Source organism: Amphibalanus amphitrite, unplaced genomic scaffold, assembly GCF_019059575.1.
Source record: "Amphibalanus amphitrite isolate SeventyFive unplaced genomic scaffold, NRLGWU_Aamphi_draft 000076F_arrow, whole genome shotgun sequence".
Classification (NCBI taxonomy): domain Eukaryota; kingdom Metazoa; phylum Arthropoda; class Thecostraca; order Balanomorpha; family Balanidae; genus Amphibalanus; species Amphibalanus amphitrite.
Window position 1 is genome coordinate 132,621 of NW_024881572.1, and position 14,757 is coordinate 147,377.

At 51.7% G+C, this 14,757-nt stretch overlaps 1 protein-coding gene across 2 annotated transcripts in view; it reads left to right on the forward strand.

Annotated features, from left to right (window-relative positions):
• The window catches only part of LOC122379362 (exostosin-1-like), a 60,097-nt gene extending 45,384 nt beyond the window's left edge, over positions 1-14,713 (forward strand). Inside the window, exons 7-12 of one of the 2 annotated variants that reach the window (XM_043361503.1) lie at positions 1,771-2,001; positions 7,568-7,636; positions 8,954-9,103; positions 11,498-11,598; positions 12,407-12,605; positions 12,686-14,713. In XM_043361503.1, the coding sequence (XP_043217438.1) occupies positions 1,771-2,001; positions 7,568-7,636; positions 8,954-9,103; positions 11,498-11,598; positions 12,407-12,590 (735 nt within the window). In that variant the 3' untranslated portion in view covers positions 12,591-12,605; positions 12,686-14,713. Of the gene's footprint in view, positions 1-1,770; positions 2,002-7,567; positions 7,637-8,953; positions 9,104-11,497; positions 11,599-12,406 lie in introns of both variants that reach the window. The other variant, XM_043361502.1, reaches the window with a different exon arrangement.
• The last annotated feature ends 44 nt before the right edge of the window (positions 14,714-14,757 follow it).

The window sequence follows — 14,757 nt, forward strand, 5'->3', positions numbered from 1 at the left end:
GAGTAATGGGAATGGTTAGGTCGGAAATGACACATGGCAAAGTGTCGGCGAGGATGAGTACAACATGATGGTCATCTAATAAAAACGGTGGTTAAAATTTTTGAAGGGCAAAACCATGCGAGACTAACAGCGCTTTGAACGACCCTTGTACCGCAGCAGACTCGTGCTCCGGAAAGCAGCTGAAAATGCAGTCCTAACTATTGAAAACTGACTAGAAGTTCACAGACAGAGGTTACCCAGTTTCAAAAATTGCAGGTCATCATAAAATAAAGACAAAATATCATTCAAAATTGTTTATAATATCTATAACGCTAAATTTTGAGGGAAAATAATGCGAAAATCGTCAATGCCGAGGACAAGTGACCCTCCAAAAGTGTCAATTAATGTAAAGTTTTATCTAACGAAGTTTCAAGAGGCAGATCTCGAGCAAATAGCTTTCTTTTACACACAAAATCCGGACAAAACCGCACGATGGACAGGTTTTGGCCGTTTACAAAGCAGAACCTCTCCTGAGGAAAACACTCCGGAACCCAGCGAAGGTCTTGGCATTGGGAATGACGAGCGTTCGGGATTTGCAAATTTTACAAAATGTGTCTAAGAAACAGATGGCCGACACATTCTGCTACGATATGCTGCGAAAAATTTGCCCCTGGCACTTCCCATTTGTTCAGGAATGAGGTTGTTTTGAAAAGGAAAATGGTGCTTGGGAGGTCGGCGCCAGTCATTCATGAAGGAGTTAGCGCCAGAGAAGACCTACAAAATACTCACGGATGGTGTCGATGCAAGCTATCGGCTTTCAGGGAGAAGCGGATGTTGCCGGGGAGCTCGTCAAACCTAAATCCGACGCAGAAACTGCGGGGGATTCCCCTACAAGAGCTTGACAGCTGGTAACCTTTTATCAGCCTCCGGCAGCTGACGGAGTGACGAAAATCGGTATGGGCAAATATTTTTGGAGATACAGCAAAGGGTTTGGCTTCCAACCTTCCGAATCAGTTGTCAAAGCATGCATATTTGTCTAGTGTACACACGGACACCAAAACCTTAGATTTTTGGCCGGTTCTTATATGCTTTATTGACATGGGAAATGTGTAAACGAACTTTTGAGACACCCTGTATGCGTGTCGTGTTCTGTCATGTTCAGCTTGTCTTATTTTCATTGGAGCTTCACCTGCCAATGAGTGTTGGAACGGATACTCGTAGTGTGTTACAATTCTCAATGTCTGAGAAAACCAGCTTTCAGTATTTGCGCTCAAACGCCCACCTCCTTCTTCAGAAAATCCGGGCGGGACTGAGCTCCTGCTATCGTACCACCCACTGCTTCATCTTACCATCAAACCACCCACTGCTTCATCTTACCATCAAACCACCCACTGCTTCAACTTACCATCAAACCACACACTGCTTCATCTTACCATCAAACCACCCACTGCTTCATCTTACCATCAAACCACCCACTGCTTCATCTTACCATCAAACCACACACTGCTTCATCTTACCATCAAACCACCCACTGCTTCATCTTACCATCAAACCACCCACTGCTTCAACTTACCATCAAACCACACGCTGCTTCATCTTACCATCAAACCACACACTGCTTCATCTTACCATCAATCCACCCACTGCTTCATCTTACCATCAAACCACACACTGCTTCATCTTACCATCAATCCACCCACTGCTTCATCTTACCATCAAACCACCATCTGACCAGTGACCATGTAGCGCGCATCTAACCAGCCATCTAACTCTTCTTCCCCGTCTCCCCAGGTGGGCGGCAGCTCGTTCGTCTCGGGCGTGGTGCTGGTGTGGATCGCCGACAGTGAGCCGCCGTCCGTCTCGCGGCTGCCGCGCCTCCCGGTCCGGGTGCGGGTCACCGCCCCGGCCCGGCGCGCCATCTCGGAGCGGTTCGTAGCCGAAGAGCTGGTGCACACCGACGCTGTGCTCTCCCTGGACGAGGACGTCACCCTGATCGCGGATGAACTCGACTTTTTGTACCAGGTTAGTGGCTAGTTGTGGGCCAGTTTTCTGCTTAGTACTAGTGTTTTATGGTTAATAATGGGTCAACTATTTAGTTATTTAGTTAGTGGTGGGTTAGTTCTCTCACTCTGGTTAGTGATGTCTGTAGTAGCTGTTTTTGGAGGTCAGCAATGGTGGGTTTATAGATTGCATCCTCCAGCGCCCTTGTAAGCTATGAAGAGAATCTTGTTCAGAGATGACATTGAGGCATTGAGCAGTTGTATAATGCATGCGCTATGCAGAGGCTCTCATGTTTTAGTTAGCTGTGTGTCGTTTTCTGATATCGTCTATTCGTACACGTTTGTCACTGGTTGTATATTGACATGGCATTGAGACCGTGGTGTCCTGTTAGAGTGCATGAGAAGTGTGTCATGGTGGGTTTTGATTCCTTCGCATTGTGTACGATACTTTTAGAGAAGCATTCTCATGCAGGTTTCCCATCTACATGGGAAATGTGGTACATTCTTCCCTCTCCACTGTCCATTTTCTGTTCGATGAAGTAACCAATGCTAGCGATTTTTAAAATCACAAATTAGATGCTATGACTGTGTCCACATTTACCTGCTATTGCAGTGCAAATGCTAAATAATGTATGGAAATGGAAATCGTCAACAACGCCGTTGTTACGGTTGTGTTATTCAACAGAGCAGCCCCATTAGCGATACATCCAGGCTTGGGAACAACATGTCGGGAGTCTGGGACCAGTCGCTGTCTGGGAAACCACCCGGTCTCACGGCCATTGAAATCCGCCGCAGGGCGAGTTCCGCCGCCGCCTCAGACAACAAACCTCTGCTCAGCGGCGTATCTACGGTGGCGGCTCCATTATTTACCGATATATCATCTCCCTGTTTTGGTAGTCGGCTCGGCGGGTGCTCGGGCAGACTCCATTTCCGTTCTGCCGGGACGGTGCAGCCTCCGAGTCGATACGGACGGTCTCCCGGATGCGGCGAGTGTTTGATCTACTATGAGTGTCTGAAGCGGTGGTGACGATATCGAGAAGGAATAGCGCCGGAGACTGGAAGCGCTGCTCCGGGATAGTGTGAGACGCTAAACTTTTGGCTCTGAAACTCCGGCAGACGGGATACTTTAGAGTGGCGGCGCTGGTCCCGCGTGAAGCTGCTGACTGCCCGGTTTCTGGGCCGCCGAGCCCGCCTGCTGAGTGGAGTGGGCGGCCGCTCAGTCGCCGAGCTGAGGGCGCTGCTGAGCTGAGGACGCTGCCGAGCTGAGGGCGCCGCTGAGCGGAGGGCGCTGCTGAGCTGCTTAGCTCGCGCGCTTCTGAGCTGACGGATTGGTATGCAGCGCTCCCGCCTGCCACGCCGCCTGCATAAAGCACGCTCGAATCCATGCCGCATGGCCCAGCTTCTCGGTTTTCGTCTGACTGTGTCAAACTCCTCTCCTCTGGGCCCCGCCTCCGCCTCCGGCTGCCGTCTCAGCGAACTGTTTCCAGTTGCCGGCCGCCGGCCCGCCGCCACTTGTTCGACCGTCCCGGCGTCGGTGGCATTTCAATTTGGCCGGCCGCATGACTGACGGGGCTCGAAATTGGTGCTGTATGTCGCCGGCTTCTGTCGTCGGTCTCGGGACGTCCGTCGTAGACGGCCGCGGTCCGTCTCCAACCCAGCAGGGCCGGGGACCATCCGGAGTCCGGTTCTAGGCCCCACGATTGGGCGCTTTGATCGGTTTCGCAGAATTTCACACACGGGCCGAGGATCAACGGCTTAGGGGACGGCGCGATTGGCGATCAGTTTGTTCACGGAAAGGCGGCCGGATCGGGTTCTAACTCACGAATTTGCCTGGATGGGGGTTTCCGAGTCATTTTGTCTTTACGGTCGTCAAGTTAGATGTAAGTGAATCCTAATCTATAATCTAAGATTCGTAATCAGGTGAGCCCCTACGATTTGGACCAAACTTGGTCAGTAGATAGTACGTAACGTCCTGATTACGATGCACCCAAAATCTAAGCTCGGCCCGCCATTTTTACGAAGTTACGGATGTTTGAATTTCAAGGTCATTCAGGAGAGCCCCTACGATTTCCGTCAAAATTTGTGTACGGACGCTCTAGATGCTCCTCATTACGAATATTACAAAATTTAAGCTCGGCCCGCCATATTTACGAAGTTACGGAGGTTTGAATTTCAAGGTCATTTGGGTGAGCCCCTGCGATTTCCGTCGAAATTGGTATACGGACATATTACATCCTCCTCATTACAAATATCATAAAAGTTAAGCTCGGCCCGCCATATTTTTCAAGTTACGGAGTCACAAAGTTACGGAATTTCAAGGTCATTCAGAGAGCCCCTCCGATTTTCGTCAAAATTTGTATGCGGACACATTACATGCTCCTCATTACGAATATCGTAAAAGCTAAGCTCGGCCCGCACTATTTCAAAAGTTACTGACGTTTGAAACTCACTGAAATTCAAACATCTCTAACTTTTGAAATAGTGCGGGCCGAGCTTAGCTTTTACGATATTCGTAATGAGGAGCATGTAATGTGTCCGCATACAAATTTTGACGAAAATCGGAGGGGCTCTATGAATGACCTTGAAATTCCGTAACTTTGTGACTCCGTAACTTGAAAAAATATGGCGGGCCGAGCTTAACTTTTATGATATTTGTAATGAGGAGGATGTAATATGTCCGTATACCAATTTTGACGGAAATCGCAGGGGCTCACCCAAATGACCTTGAAATTCAAACCTCCGTAACTTCGTAAATATGGCGGGCCGAGCTTAAATTTTGTAATATTCGTAATGAGGAGCATCTAGAGCGTCCGTACACAAATTTTGACGGAAATCGTAGGGGCTCTCCTGAATGACCTTGAAATTCAAACATCCGTAACTTCGTAAAAATGGCGGGCCGAGCTTAGATTTTGGGTGCATCGTAATCAGGACGTTACGTACTATCCACTGACCAAGTTTGGTCCAAATCGTAGGGGCTCGCCTGATTCCGAATCTTAGATTATAGATTAGGATTCACTTACATCTAACTTGACGACCGTTTTGTCTTTAATTTCTCGTCAGTGGGCCAGCAGCCGCGTTCAGTCGCTGGCTGCCCGGGGTGATATTCATCAGCGGCCGGGTGACGGGTGCCGACTGCCGCCCCGAGAATACTCGCACAGCCGGCGACCAATAATTCGGCCCGGCTCTAATGAGCCGGCGCCGGCGGCGGCCATTAAATTTGGCGGCTAATGAAGTGCCGGGCCGGTGGCGATTCGTCGGAGCCCGGCCGACGGGACGCGGCCGTTTGTCAGGCGCGGCGTGTCGCGCGGGCCGCGCCGACACCGCGCCGTTGCCGAACCGGGCGCGCCTCATTGGCATGCATTGGCAACAGAGTGGCAGTTTCCCGACTGCAGCCGCCTCAGAGCAGCCAGTTTTCAGAAGTTTGTCATCCTCCGCGGTGGCTGATGAGCTGATTGAGAGAGTTACGCTTCTGTACTTCCTTGCGAACGGCTTAAAGGTTAACGTAAACAAATTCGAACTCATCACTTTTGGTTCTAGACAAAATTTGCGCAACCTCCCGACGATCAAAATCAGATACCAGGACACGTGCCTGACGCCCAGCACTGAGGTCAAAAATCTTGGTGTGGTCTTCGACCAGCACCTGTCATGGGACGCACACGTGAGGGCTGTCTCGCGTAGATGCTGCGGTATCCTCGCAACACTATCCCACCTCCGCCACTTCCTTCCTCCTGACACCCTTCCCGAGATAGTCACGGCCCTGGCCGTCTCGCACATCCGCTATTGCCTCTCTGTCTACGGCAGCGGCAGCGCTGGCAACCTCGCAACCATCCAGAAGCTGCTCAACTTTGCGGCTCGCGTGATCGCGGGAAAACGAAAGTTTGACCGCGTGTCAGCTGTGCGAGACAGGCTGGGGTGGCTCGACTCGTATCAACTCTTCCAATACCAATCCCTCTGCCTCCTTGACAAAGTCCTCTCCTCTAGCCAGCCCGAATGCATTGCCCGTCAGGTCTGCCTCAACCGGGACCATCATGGCCATGTCCGGCACACCAGACAGGACGATCTCCTGCACGTGCCACCCATCCGTTCGGAGGCGGGCCGGCGACGGTTTGTATACCGCTCGCCCCACCTCATGAACGATCTGCCCATGTCGGTGCGGAACCAGCGAGGTCCGCGGTTCAGGCGAGCCCTGAAGGCCCACCTACTCTCGAGACGAGACACGTGATGAACGCGTTTTTATCATGATGCCGTGCAGGTGGTGTTTTTTTATCCTGAGCTATATGTATATTTTAGGTTGTGTAACATCGTGAGTGGGTATTTTACCCTGCATGTTATGATCCGATTTTATTGACGTGAAGGCCATAATAGCCACTTGTCATGTGGATGGCTCTTTAATAAACTACTACTACTACTACTACTGTAACGAATCGAACCGTTGAAGTCATTGCATGTTCCCGGACGGGCGTGCTCCTCGTCTTCCTGCTAGCTCGCATGCCTTCAGAAAAAAAATATAACGCAATGCCCACATTTCCCATTGATTTTGGGAGCTGCTTTGATTACGTTCCATCTGGCCGCCTTTGATACTCTGCGAGCCCATCTTCTGTGTCTATAATGGGCGGCATTATCACTCGGCTGATCCCGGCGTCACGGGTGTCGCTGCCGCGCCGGGACGGCCGCGTAGCGCCGTCAGATGCGCCATGATACCGCGGCAGGGATCAGCGCGGCTCCCGTAAGTCAATATTGGTGCCGCCGACCGGCCGTAAGTATCGGAGAGAGCTGTCCGGCGCCCGGTCCGCGGGCAGGCCGCCTTTATACGGCCCGTATTGATGATGGACATTGGACATCATGTATCGCCCGGAGGCGCCCGACGCTATTGAAGGGGATGGTGGACTTCCAATATTGCGTGATATGCGGCGGGTACTGGGGATATGACCACCGTAGTAAGTTGGTCGGAAAAATAGACAATAGACATGTCTTCTTATTTTACACTAGCTGTTTTCTTTTCTATTTGGTTATTTAACTGATGCTTCTTGTTTTATATTCCAGATGATCGGTCATGAATTTTATATCTGAGCAATTTATCCAACAATGCATGCTTATGTAATGCCTCGGCATTGTTGAATCATCATTTCATATGTTTGTGTGTTGAGCTGAGTGTTTCATAGCTTGGTGCAGCTGGTGCTCTTAGTTTTACGTGATCATATGCCGGTGATGAGCTATTTTTATTTTCTCCGTAAGCTGGCAGCTGAACAACGAACAGTGAAACTGAATTCTGCAGCGTTGGGCTGCAGTATGGCCGCCCGTCACGCGATATCTCCCGAAATAGTTCCGTGCGTCCGCGGATTACTTTTTATCGGAGATCCGGAAGGCAATGACCATCAGCTCCATAAACGGGAGGATTCCGAAATTGAGGACGATAACCCTCTCGCTGGTCCGCTCCTTCCCCACCCCTGCCTCCATATGGGACTGTATCAGTATGTCCACTGATGGACCGCGCTGAGACTCGCTGAGTGACCGATAATCATGCAGTTGTGTCAGACAGTGGCCGGCCCCCGCTCGGAGACCTGACCGTCCCCTGTCCTTCGTTCCAGGTGTGGCGCTCGTTTCCGGAGAGGATCGTGGGATTTCCAGCCCGGTCACACTACTGGGACGACGCCAAGGTACGGAGTACGGACGGACCGGGTGGGACGGGAGGAGTGTGGGGGCTGGTGAGATGACATACGGGCAGCAGTGAATATCAGCATTGAGACCGTGCTCGAAAACCTCAAGTGCTAAATGTTTGTCAACCGTTGACGTAAGCACTTTGTTTGACAATTTATACAAACATTTAAGCAAAGGAATAGCTTAAATATGTTTAACGTTACAACTTGGACGCAATTTAAAAGAGAAGTATAGCAGCACACGGACGCGCAAGGGCCAGCGCCGTATGCTTATACTTCTGCCCCTAGATGGCAGCAGTGAAGAGCGCCTGAAGTTATGCTGTACCGCACAGCACCACTCTCTGAACCCCGGCCGGTATTTGGTATCGCCGCCTGCCGTTTGTCTGAACAGCAACCGCATGATGCAACGGCTTTGTGCTGAGTTCTATTTTTGCTTTTAAAGCTAGCTAAATTGTGGAATTGTGGTGTCAAACATTGTAAAGCTACAAACTTGAAACACTTGTCATGGTTGCGTCATGCTGTCTAAAATGTTGCTATAAACTCCACGGGAGCATTTTAGCGTGCATTCGGCTCAGCGGTCGTGAAGCAGCGTTGCAGTCGTCTAGAAGTATTAGAGTCCCTCGTGAGTACGAGTCATCGCCGTAAGAGCGCTGCAGTGCGATCGTGCTTCATATTCATGAACTGCTAAATTCTCGACTGGGCTGAAATCCTGTCATCTTCATGGCGTTTCTATTTCGCTAAGCGTCGCGTTGACCTTTTCGAATTGCTGGTATCGTGGCGCCTACTATTTATAAGAGTGTTGAGTTCACGCCATATATGTATTTGACATTGATTTTTGTCACATCTGGGGCGGAGATACTGGTCTTTTTGTAGACCGCGCCTACCGGTAAAGTGTGGTCGCCCATTTCGAACTTTCAACAACATCTGTAGGTATATCTCCATCAGCACTGTGTGATGACCGTTGCGGCCTCAGTCGCTGATCTGACTTTCAATCTTAGCGGATTGTTTGGGCTCTGTGGTCAGTCCGCGGGCAGTATCGAGGGTAGCCATCCCTCACTGCGTAGCGACCCGGCTTTATACTTCATCTGATCGTCTTAGCAGCCATTGGCGAGTGGCGCACAGAAGTAGGTATAGGAAGAAAATAGCTTCTGCCCATATAAAGCGTAAAATAGTGGAAGAGAAAATTCAGGAAGGAGATAAATGCATGTGAGTGTTTGACATGTATGCCTACATAAGCAGCTTCTTTCGCCAACAGTTTCCAGCTCTACCCTCACTCGTAATGCCTAAAAGCTGAGACCCCCGTCGGCCACCCGGCAGGGCACCTGGGGCTACACGTCCAAGTGGCTGAACGACTACTCGATGGTGCTGACGTCGGCGGCCATGTACCACCGCTACTATCACCGGCTGTACCGGGAGTGGGCCTCGGATGTGCTGCACAAGACCGTCGACCAGGCGCAGAACTGCGAGGTACGTACGCACAGACAGACACGGGCACGTCGGTGGGGGGGGGGAGGGGTGAGCTGTGGACGCTTGGTGGGTCGTTTGGTTAGAGGATTTCCGTGTCGGGTGTAAAAGGTTTGTGAGGTTGTTCCGTCACGCACAGATGTGTTTTTTGGCAGCCATGTCTAGGTATTTAGACGATGAGTGAATATAGGCTGATTATAGTTGAGAGGTGACTGCCGAGATGTGAATGGTATGTTTGCGTTGGACCGGAATAGCCTTGTCTTACGTCGGTGGGTTGTTTTGTTTCCGCCGCGTTTGCTGCTCTGTTATGACGTTTTCGGCACTAATCATCTGCCGAATGATGTCAGCTTATGCCAGCAGCTGTGTTGTTCGCCGGTCGGCCCGGTGATTTGGTGCCGGCTGAGTGTTTTGGCACCGTCTCGGCCGGCGGACCTTGTTCCGCTCCTAGTTTTCGCACTGTGAAAACATTTACCCGGCGCATTAATATGAATGGTTGTTATCTGAGTAATCACACCGTGCGGGATCCGCGCGCGTCGGGTTATAACGTGAGTGTGGAATCCGCGCACGTCTGATAATCAGACAGGGATGCACTCGTCACGAGGTCTGTAATTACTAGTCGCTGGCGACTGCCCGGCTGAGTCAGGTGTATGTATATTACAATTCCTGTGGCCCGGCGGACTGCGGAGGAGTCAGTCGCAGTAGGAGAGAGTGCGTGGGCCGTCTGCGCTCACAGGATACGGGGCCGTTTCGGCGGTCCGACTCGGTGTGACGATCGGCTTTACTGCAGGCTGCTCAAAGAGCTAGTGTAAGAGGGCAACGGAAATTATTACCGGAACCGCGCTAATGCTGTGGTAAAAGGCGCCCACCAGCGACGGTGAAATAAAAACAAGACCGAGTGTCGGCTTCCAGAGCAAAGTAGTTGCTGGGACCTTTCGCTGGGTATTTCGTTCAACGGATATTGAAATTGGCCCGCCCCCAGAACGTCTCGAGCCAGTGCTTCCCATGTCAGTGCATACGTTCCTCTCCATTCGACCTGACTTAACGTGGGTACTACCAAGATCATGTGGGAGAGCGACTTCACTTTAGCCCGCGACCTGGTGGGGGGGGGGCTATTTTTTGCCCCCCCCTCCAGACTTTTCGATATATCTCCAGAACCGCTGCGCCGATCGTCACCAAACTTTCAGTACCCTCCCGGACATCAATTTTACACATGGTGACCAAAAATTTTTTCCAAAGGCTATGATAGGTTGGCCGGAAATGACGTCAGAGTGACGTCATGTTCTGCCGTTTTCGACCCAAAAAAGGGTTTCGCGGGAAGAGCTGTCAGGCCTATAGCTTTGCAAATACAGAAAAATGATAAGGACATAAAAGCTGTAGAATTGACAGGGCTACAAAACTGCTATCTCGGATTTTTGAAATTTTTGGATTTTGACCCCCAAAAATCAAAAAATAAATTTTTTTGATATAATGATCGAAAAATCCAAAAAGTTTTTTGAATTTCGCAAAAACCGGAATATATGTGATAGTCCTTACCGCCTTCCATCCACATACCAAATTTGAGATTGATACCTCTTTTTTTGGCGAAGTTATAGTGAAAAAACTGTTCAAAATTGATGACGTCAAATTTTCAAACTCAATTTTTAGCAATTCTAGACCCCGTAGCGCAAAACAAAGACCACCATTAGACTCCCCGTGACGAGCTGCATCGAATCAATACCCATTTTATGCAAAACTATCAACTTTAAAATTTGACCTTTTTTGGCCTGACCTTGACCTGACCTTGACCTGAACTTCACCAGAAAGTGACCTTAGCCGTACCTGATAGTCTTATAACCAACACCATTGAGTTGGAAATGAAAAATTTGCCATAAAACATGCATCACACAACCTTAGTAAAGTTGGGCTCATGTGACCTGACCTGTGACCCTTGGTGACCTGACCTGTGACGTGACCTGGTATTGTCAGTGACCTCTAATAGCAACATATCTACTAGGCAACTGACGCCCTATCGCTGATTCTCGACAAAATGCGTTTTCCTCGGTGTTATAGCGCATTCCCTAGAAGACCCGTGAACGGTGAAACATTTCATCTTTGACCTGACCTGTGACGTCATCGGTGACCCCGAGGTCAATGAAATTTGGTTTCCTTCGACAAATTTGACAGGCCTTTCGAATGCCGTTTGAATTTTGCGGATCCGTCCAGTAGTTTCGGAGATACGAGGGGGGGCAAAAAATAGCCCCCCCCCCCCCCACCAGGTCGCGTTATAAACAGACCCCACCAGGGCGCGGGTTAGCACTTCTCACAAAGTCAAAGTGCCAACTCGCGTCATGCCATCATGTCCCTCCCGAAGTCGAGCATAACCAGGCATTGACTCGCACGTGTCTTTCCGTTTCACAGGACATTCTGATGAACTTTATCGTCAGCCACGCCACCCGACGGCCGCCGATCAAGGTGACGCAGAGGAAGACCTACAAGGAGACGGCCGGCGGCCTGATGAGGTGAGCCAGTGACGTCACTATGACGTCAGTGGTCTGCGCCGCGTCACCCCGAGTGTTTCGCAGCGGCCCATACTGATAACCGTTAGTTGTCAGGTGTCTTGTACCGCAACAATACTAACGGATACTAGCCGGCCGATTAATGGTTTCAGTCGCCATAGTGACCGGGTCTGCGCTAGTGGGGACGTCGGTGCTGTAGTACGAGTACCGTGACGTCATTTGCGGAACGTTACTTATCGGTCACCATAGGTAACTCGTTTAAAACTGCGACATCATGCAAACCAAAATGCCGTATGCCGTGTTCCGTTCAATCCTGTTAGTTTCCGCTGGTGCTGTGTTATCGAGCGGGGTCGGGGTGGGTTTGTACCGCTGCCCAGTCCCCTGGGATCTACCTCGGACGTTTCCTGGCACTGGGACCGGTCTGATAATCCCGGGGAGACTCGGGCCAACGTTCAGCGCCGTGTTTGTCCAGAAAACGGCTGATTTGTGGCTATCGTTTAAGCTCTTTGAATAGATGTGGGCCTATGTTTTGCACAGGAGAGTTGAAATACTATGTCCGAAGGGTTTCTGGGGCTGTAAAATGAAATTCTCGGACTTGAAAATAGAAATGTGGTCGAGTTTAAAAGCACATGAATCAAAATATACACCTTGACCTGAACAAGTATATCACCACAAAACTGAGCTCTCGGACCCAAAGCCGCAATATTTCACGGTCGGGTATGCGTCACTCTGCCCTGTGTATTCCATACATCCCCCCCCCCACTCTGCTGTATCCCGGGACCCCGCGACTGACTCCCCCTCCCCCTTGCAGGCCGCCGTGGAGTGACCAGGAGCACTTTATGCAGCGCCACTCGTGTCTCAACACCTTCGCCGCTGTGTTTGGCTACATGCCGCTGCTGCGGTCGTCGGCCCGACTCGACCCGGTCCTCTACAGAGACTCGGTGGCCGTCTGGAGGAAGCGCTACAGCCGGCTGGAACTGGTCAACAACCCCTGACAGAGGCTACAGTAGGCTGGGGGTGATCAGCGGTCCCTGGCAGAGGCTACAGTGGGCTGGAGCTGGTCAATAACCCCTGACAGAGGCTGCAGTAGGCTGGAGCTGGTCAACAATCCTGGCAAAGGCTACACCTGCGCCCTGGCATAGGTTATGGCCTACACACTTGGTCAAAGGCCTCTGATACAGGCTACAGTCGACTAGAACTCGTCAAGGGCCTCGGCGGCGGCTAACTCAGCGCCCTGGCAGAGGCTAGGTCGCCGATGTGATGGGACTATGTCGGCGCCCTGGTAGAGGGCGGGTCACTGTGATTGTGGACGGACGGTACTCGTGCGGTCACCACCTGTGTCGAGGCTAGGTCAGACTACTGTTACTGCGGGAGCTGAATGGGCGGCCCCCTGGCGACCTGGGCCTGGGGCCTGGGGCCGGGTCGTCAACTCAGGTAGCGTCTGGACGGGAAGGATGGGTCCAGATGCCACTCAAGCTGGGAGTAGGGGGAATGGATGATGGACGGTCGAGTGCAGGTATACTGCATAAGGCATGGAATGATCGTGGTGCAAACCAGAGTATGATGCATATTTATTTTGAGAAATTTATGAGTGATTCCGATGCTAAGCGTCGGTGCTCCGATCTGTTTCCTGTGACATGAATTCGCGTTTTTGGAAGTTTCAGGAAAATTGTAGTATTTTTCGGTGTCACTGGCCATGCTTGCGATTTGGCCCTCGGCTCAAAGCTGAGGTACCTAAATCCCGAAGCGTTTGTTACAAACGGTGAACCGCGTAGCGTCTTTTATCTGAAGCTTGGGTTAGCGTGCGGAAAATCTGGTGACTTTTGACACGGAACTATGCAATATTCCTGGCAGTCCGATCCCAGAGTGGCCAGATTATTTGGTGCTGTGCCCGTCAGTGACGGACTGTCATCAGACGCCAGCCGGGTGCGAAATCCGCCACCTCTAGGGAGTCGTTCGGTGTAATGGAGCCACCCCTCGTCGGGCCGTGTTTTTACTCTGTTTACTGCTCTGTGCGCCGGGCAGAGGGATCTTATATTGTTCTGATTTTATGGGGCTACTGATTGTGTTGATGATGGGAAGGGTTACTGTGCTGCGCATGGTATTTTGATTTGTTTGGTGCCGTTTTTGGCACCGTTAGACACCCACCGTATTGAGTCTGGGAGGTGTGTATCACGCGGCGTGCCATATCGGAGACGGTGGCCGTGTTGCCATATCAGGCTGACCGTGCCGGCGGCGGCGGCGGCGGCGGGGAGGAACTCTGAACTGGGGCCACCGGCAGGGCGCGGCGGGACCCGAACTCACTGTGACCGGTGGCCGGTGCCCTGGCAGAGATTCGGGCCACTGTTGTATGGATGTGCTCAATGTTATATCAATGGGTGCCTGGCCCACCACCCCGAGCTTCAGAGCGTGTTGTCACAATCGTTTCTCGCTGTCGTGATGCCAGTCGCCGAGACTGTCCCTTCCCCGCTGCGTCTTCCCCTACGGGCGCTCGTCTGGTTGTTGATTCCTCGCGGGTCCCGATCGTCTGAGAATCCAGCTCTGGCTGTCTGTCCTGCGAGTCCTGGGAGTGATTTATTTCGCCGGGCTCGTGATGGCCTTGTGTTCACCTGTTCTCCGCTGGGTCCGTGCTCGCTCGGCACCGATGGAGTCACGAATGTGGATGGTGCGTGCGTACATGGGTATGATTGTGTGCACTCCAGGGAAGATCTAGGACTGTCAGGGTATCGAGATTGTGTTCAATGTGGGTGACAGGCGCTAACGTGTTTGGCGGCCCTTGCAACCTGCGTGTGTGAACAGGTGAATACTCGTATATGTGGACAAGCGTGCGTGCGTGCGAGCGTGCAGGCGTGCGTGTGCTGTTGTGAGCGCGTCGAGCTCCCCGCCGCCCGCCGCCCGACGTACGAGTCCAACCAGAGGGGCTGCAGGGCAGGGTCGGGCAGCTCCCGGCAGGTCACAGGGTGGGGTTTTACACAGCGGACAGCGCGCGGCTCGTGCGGTGTGCGTGTGTCCCGGGTCCGTGTGGTGTGAACGGATACTGGCGAACGGCGTCACAATGTACATCACCCGAGGATGACCAATCATTCCTGCTGGACTAATAAATTAGCGTCTTTACTTTTGGTGCGTTTGGCTCGAGCGCGGAATTTGATTTTCATGGTATCA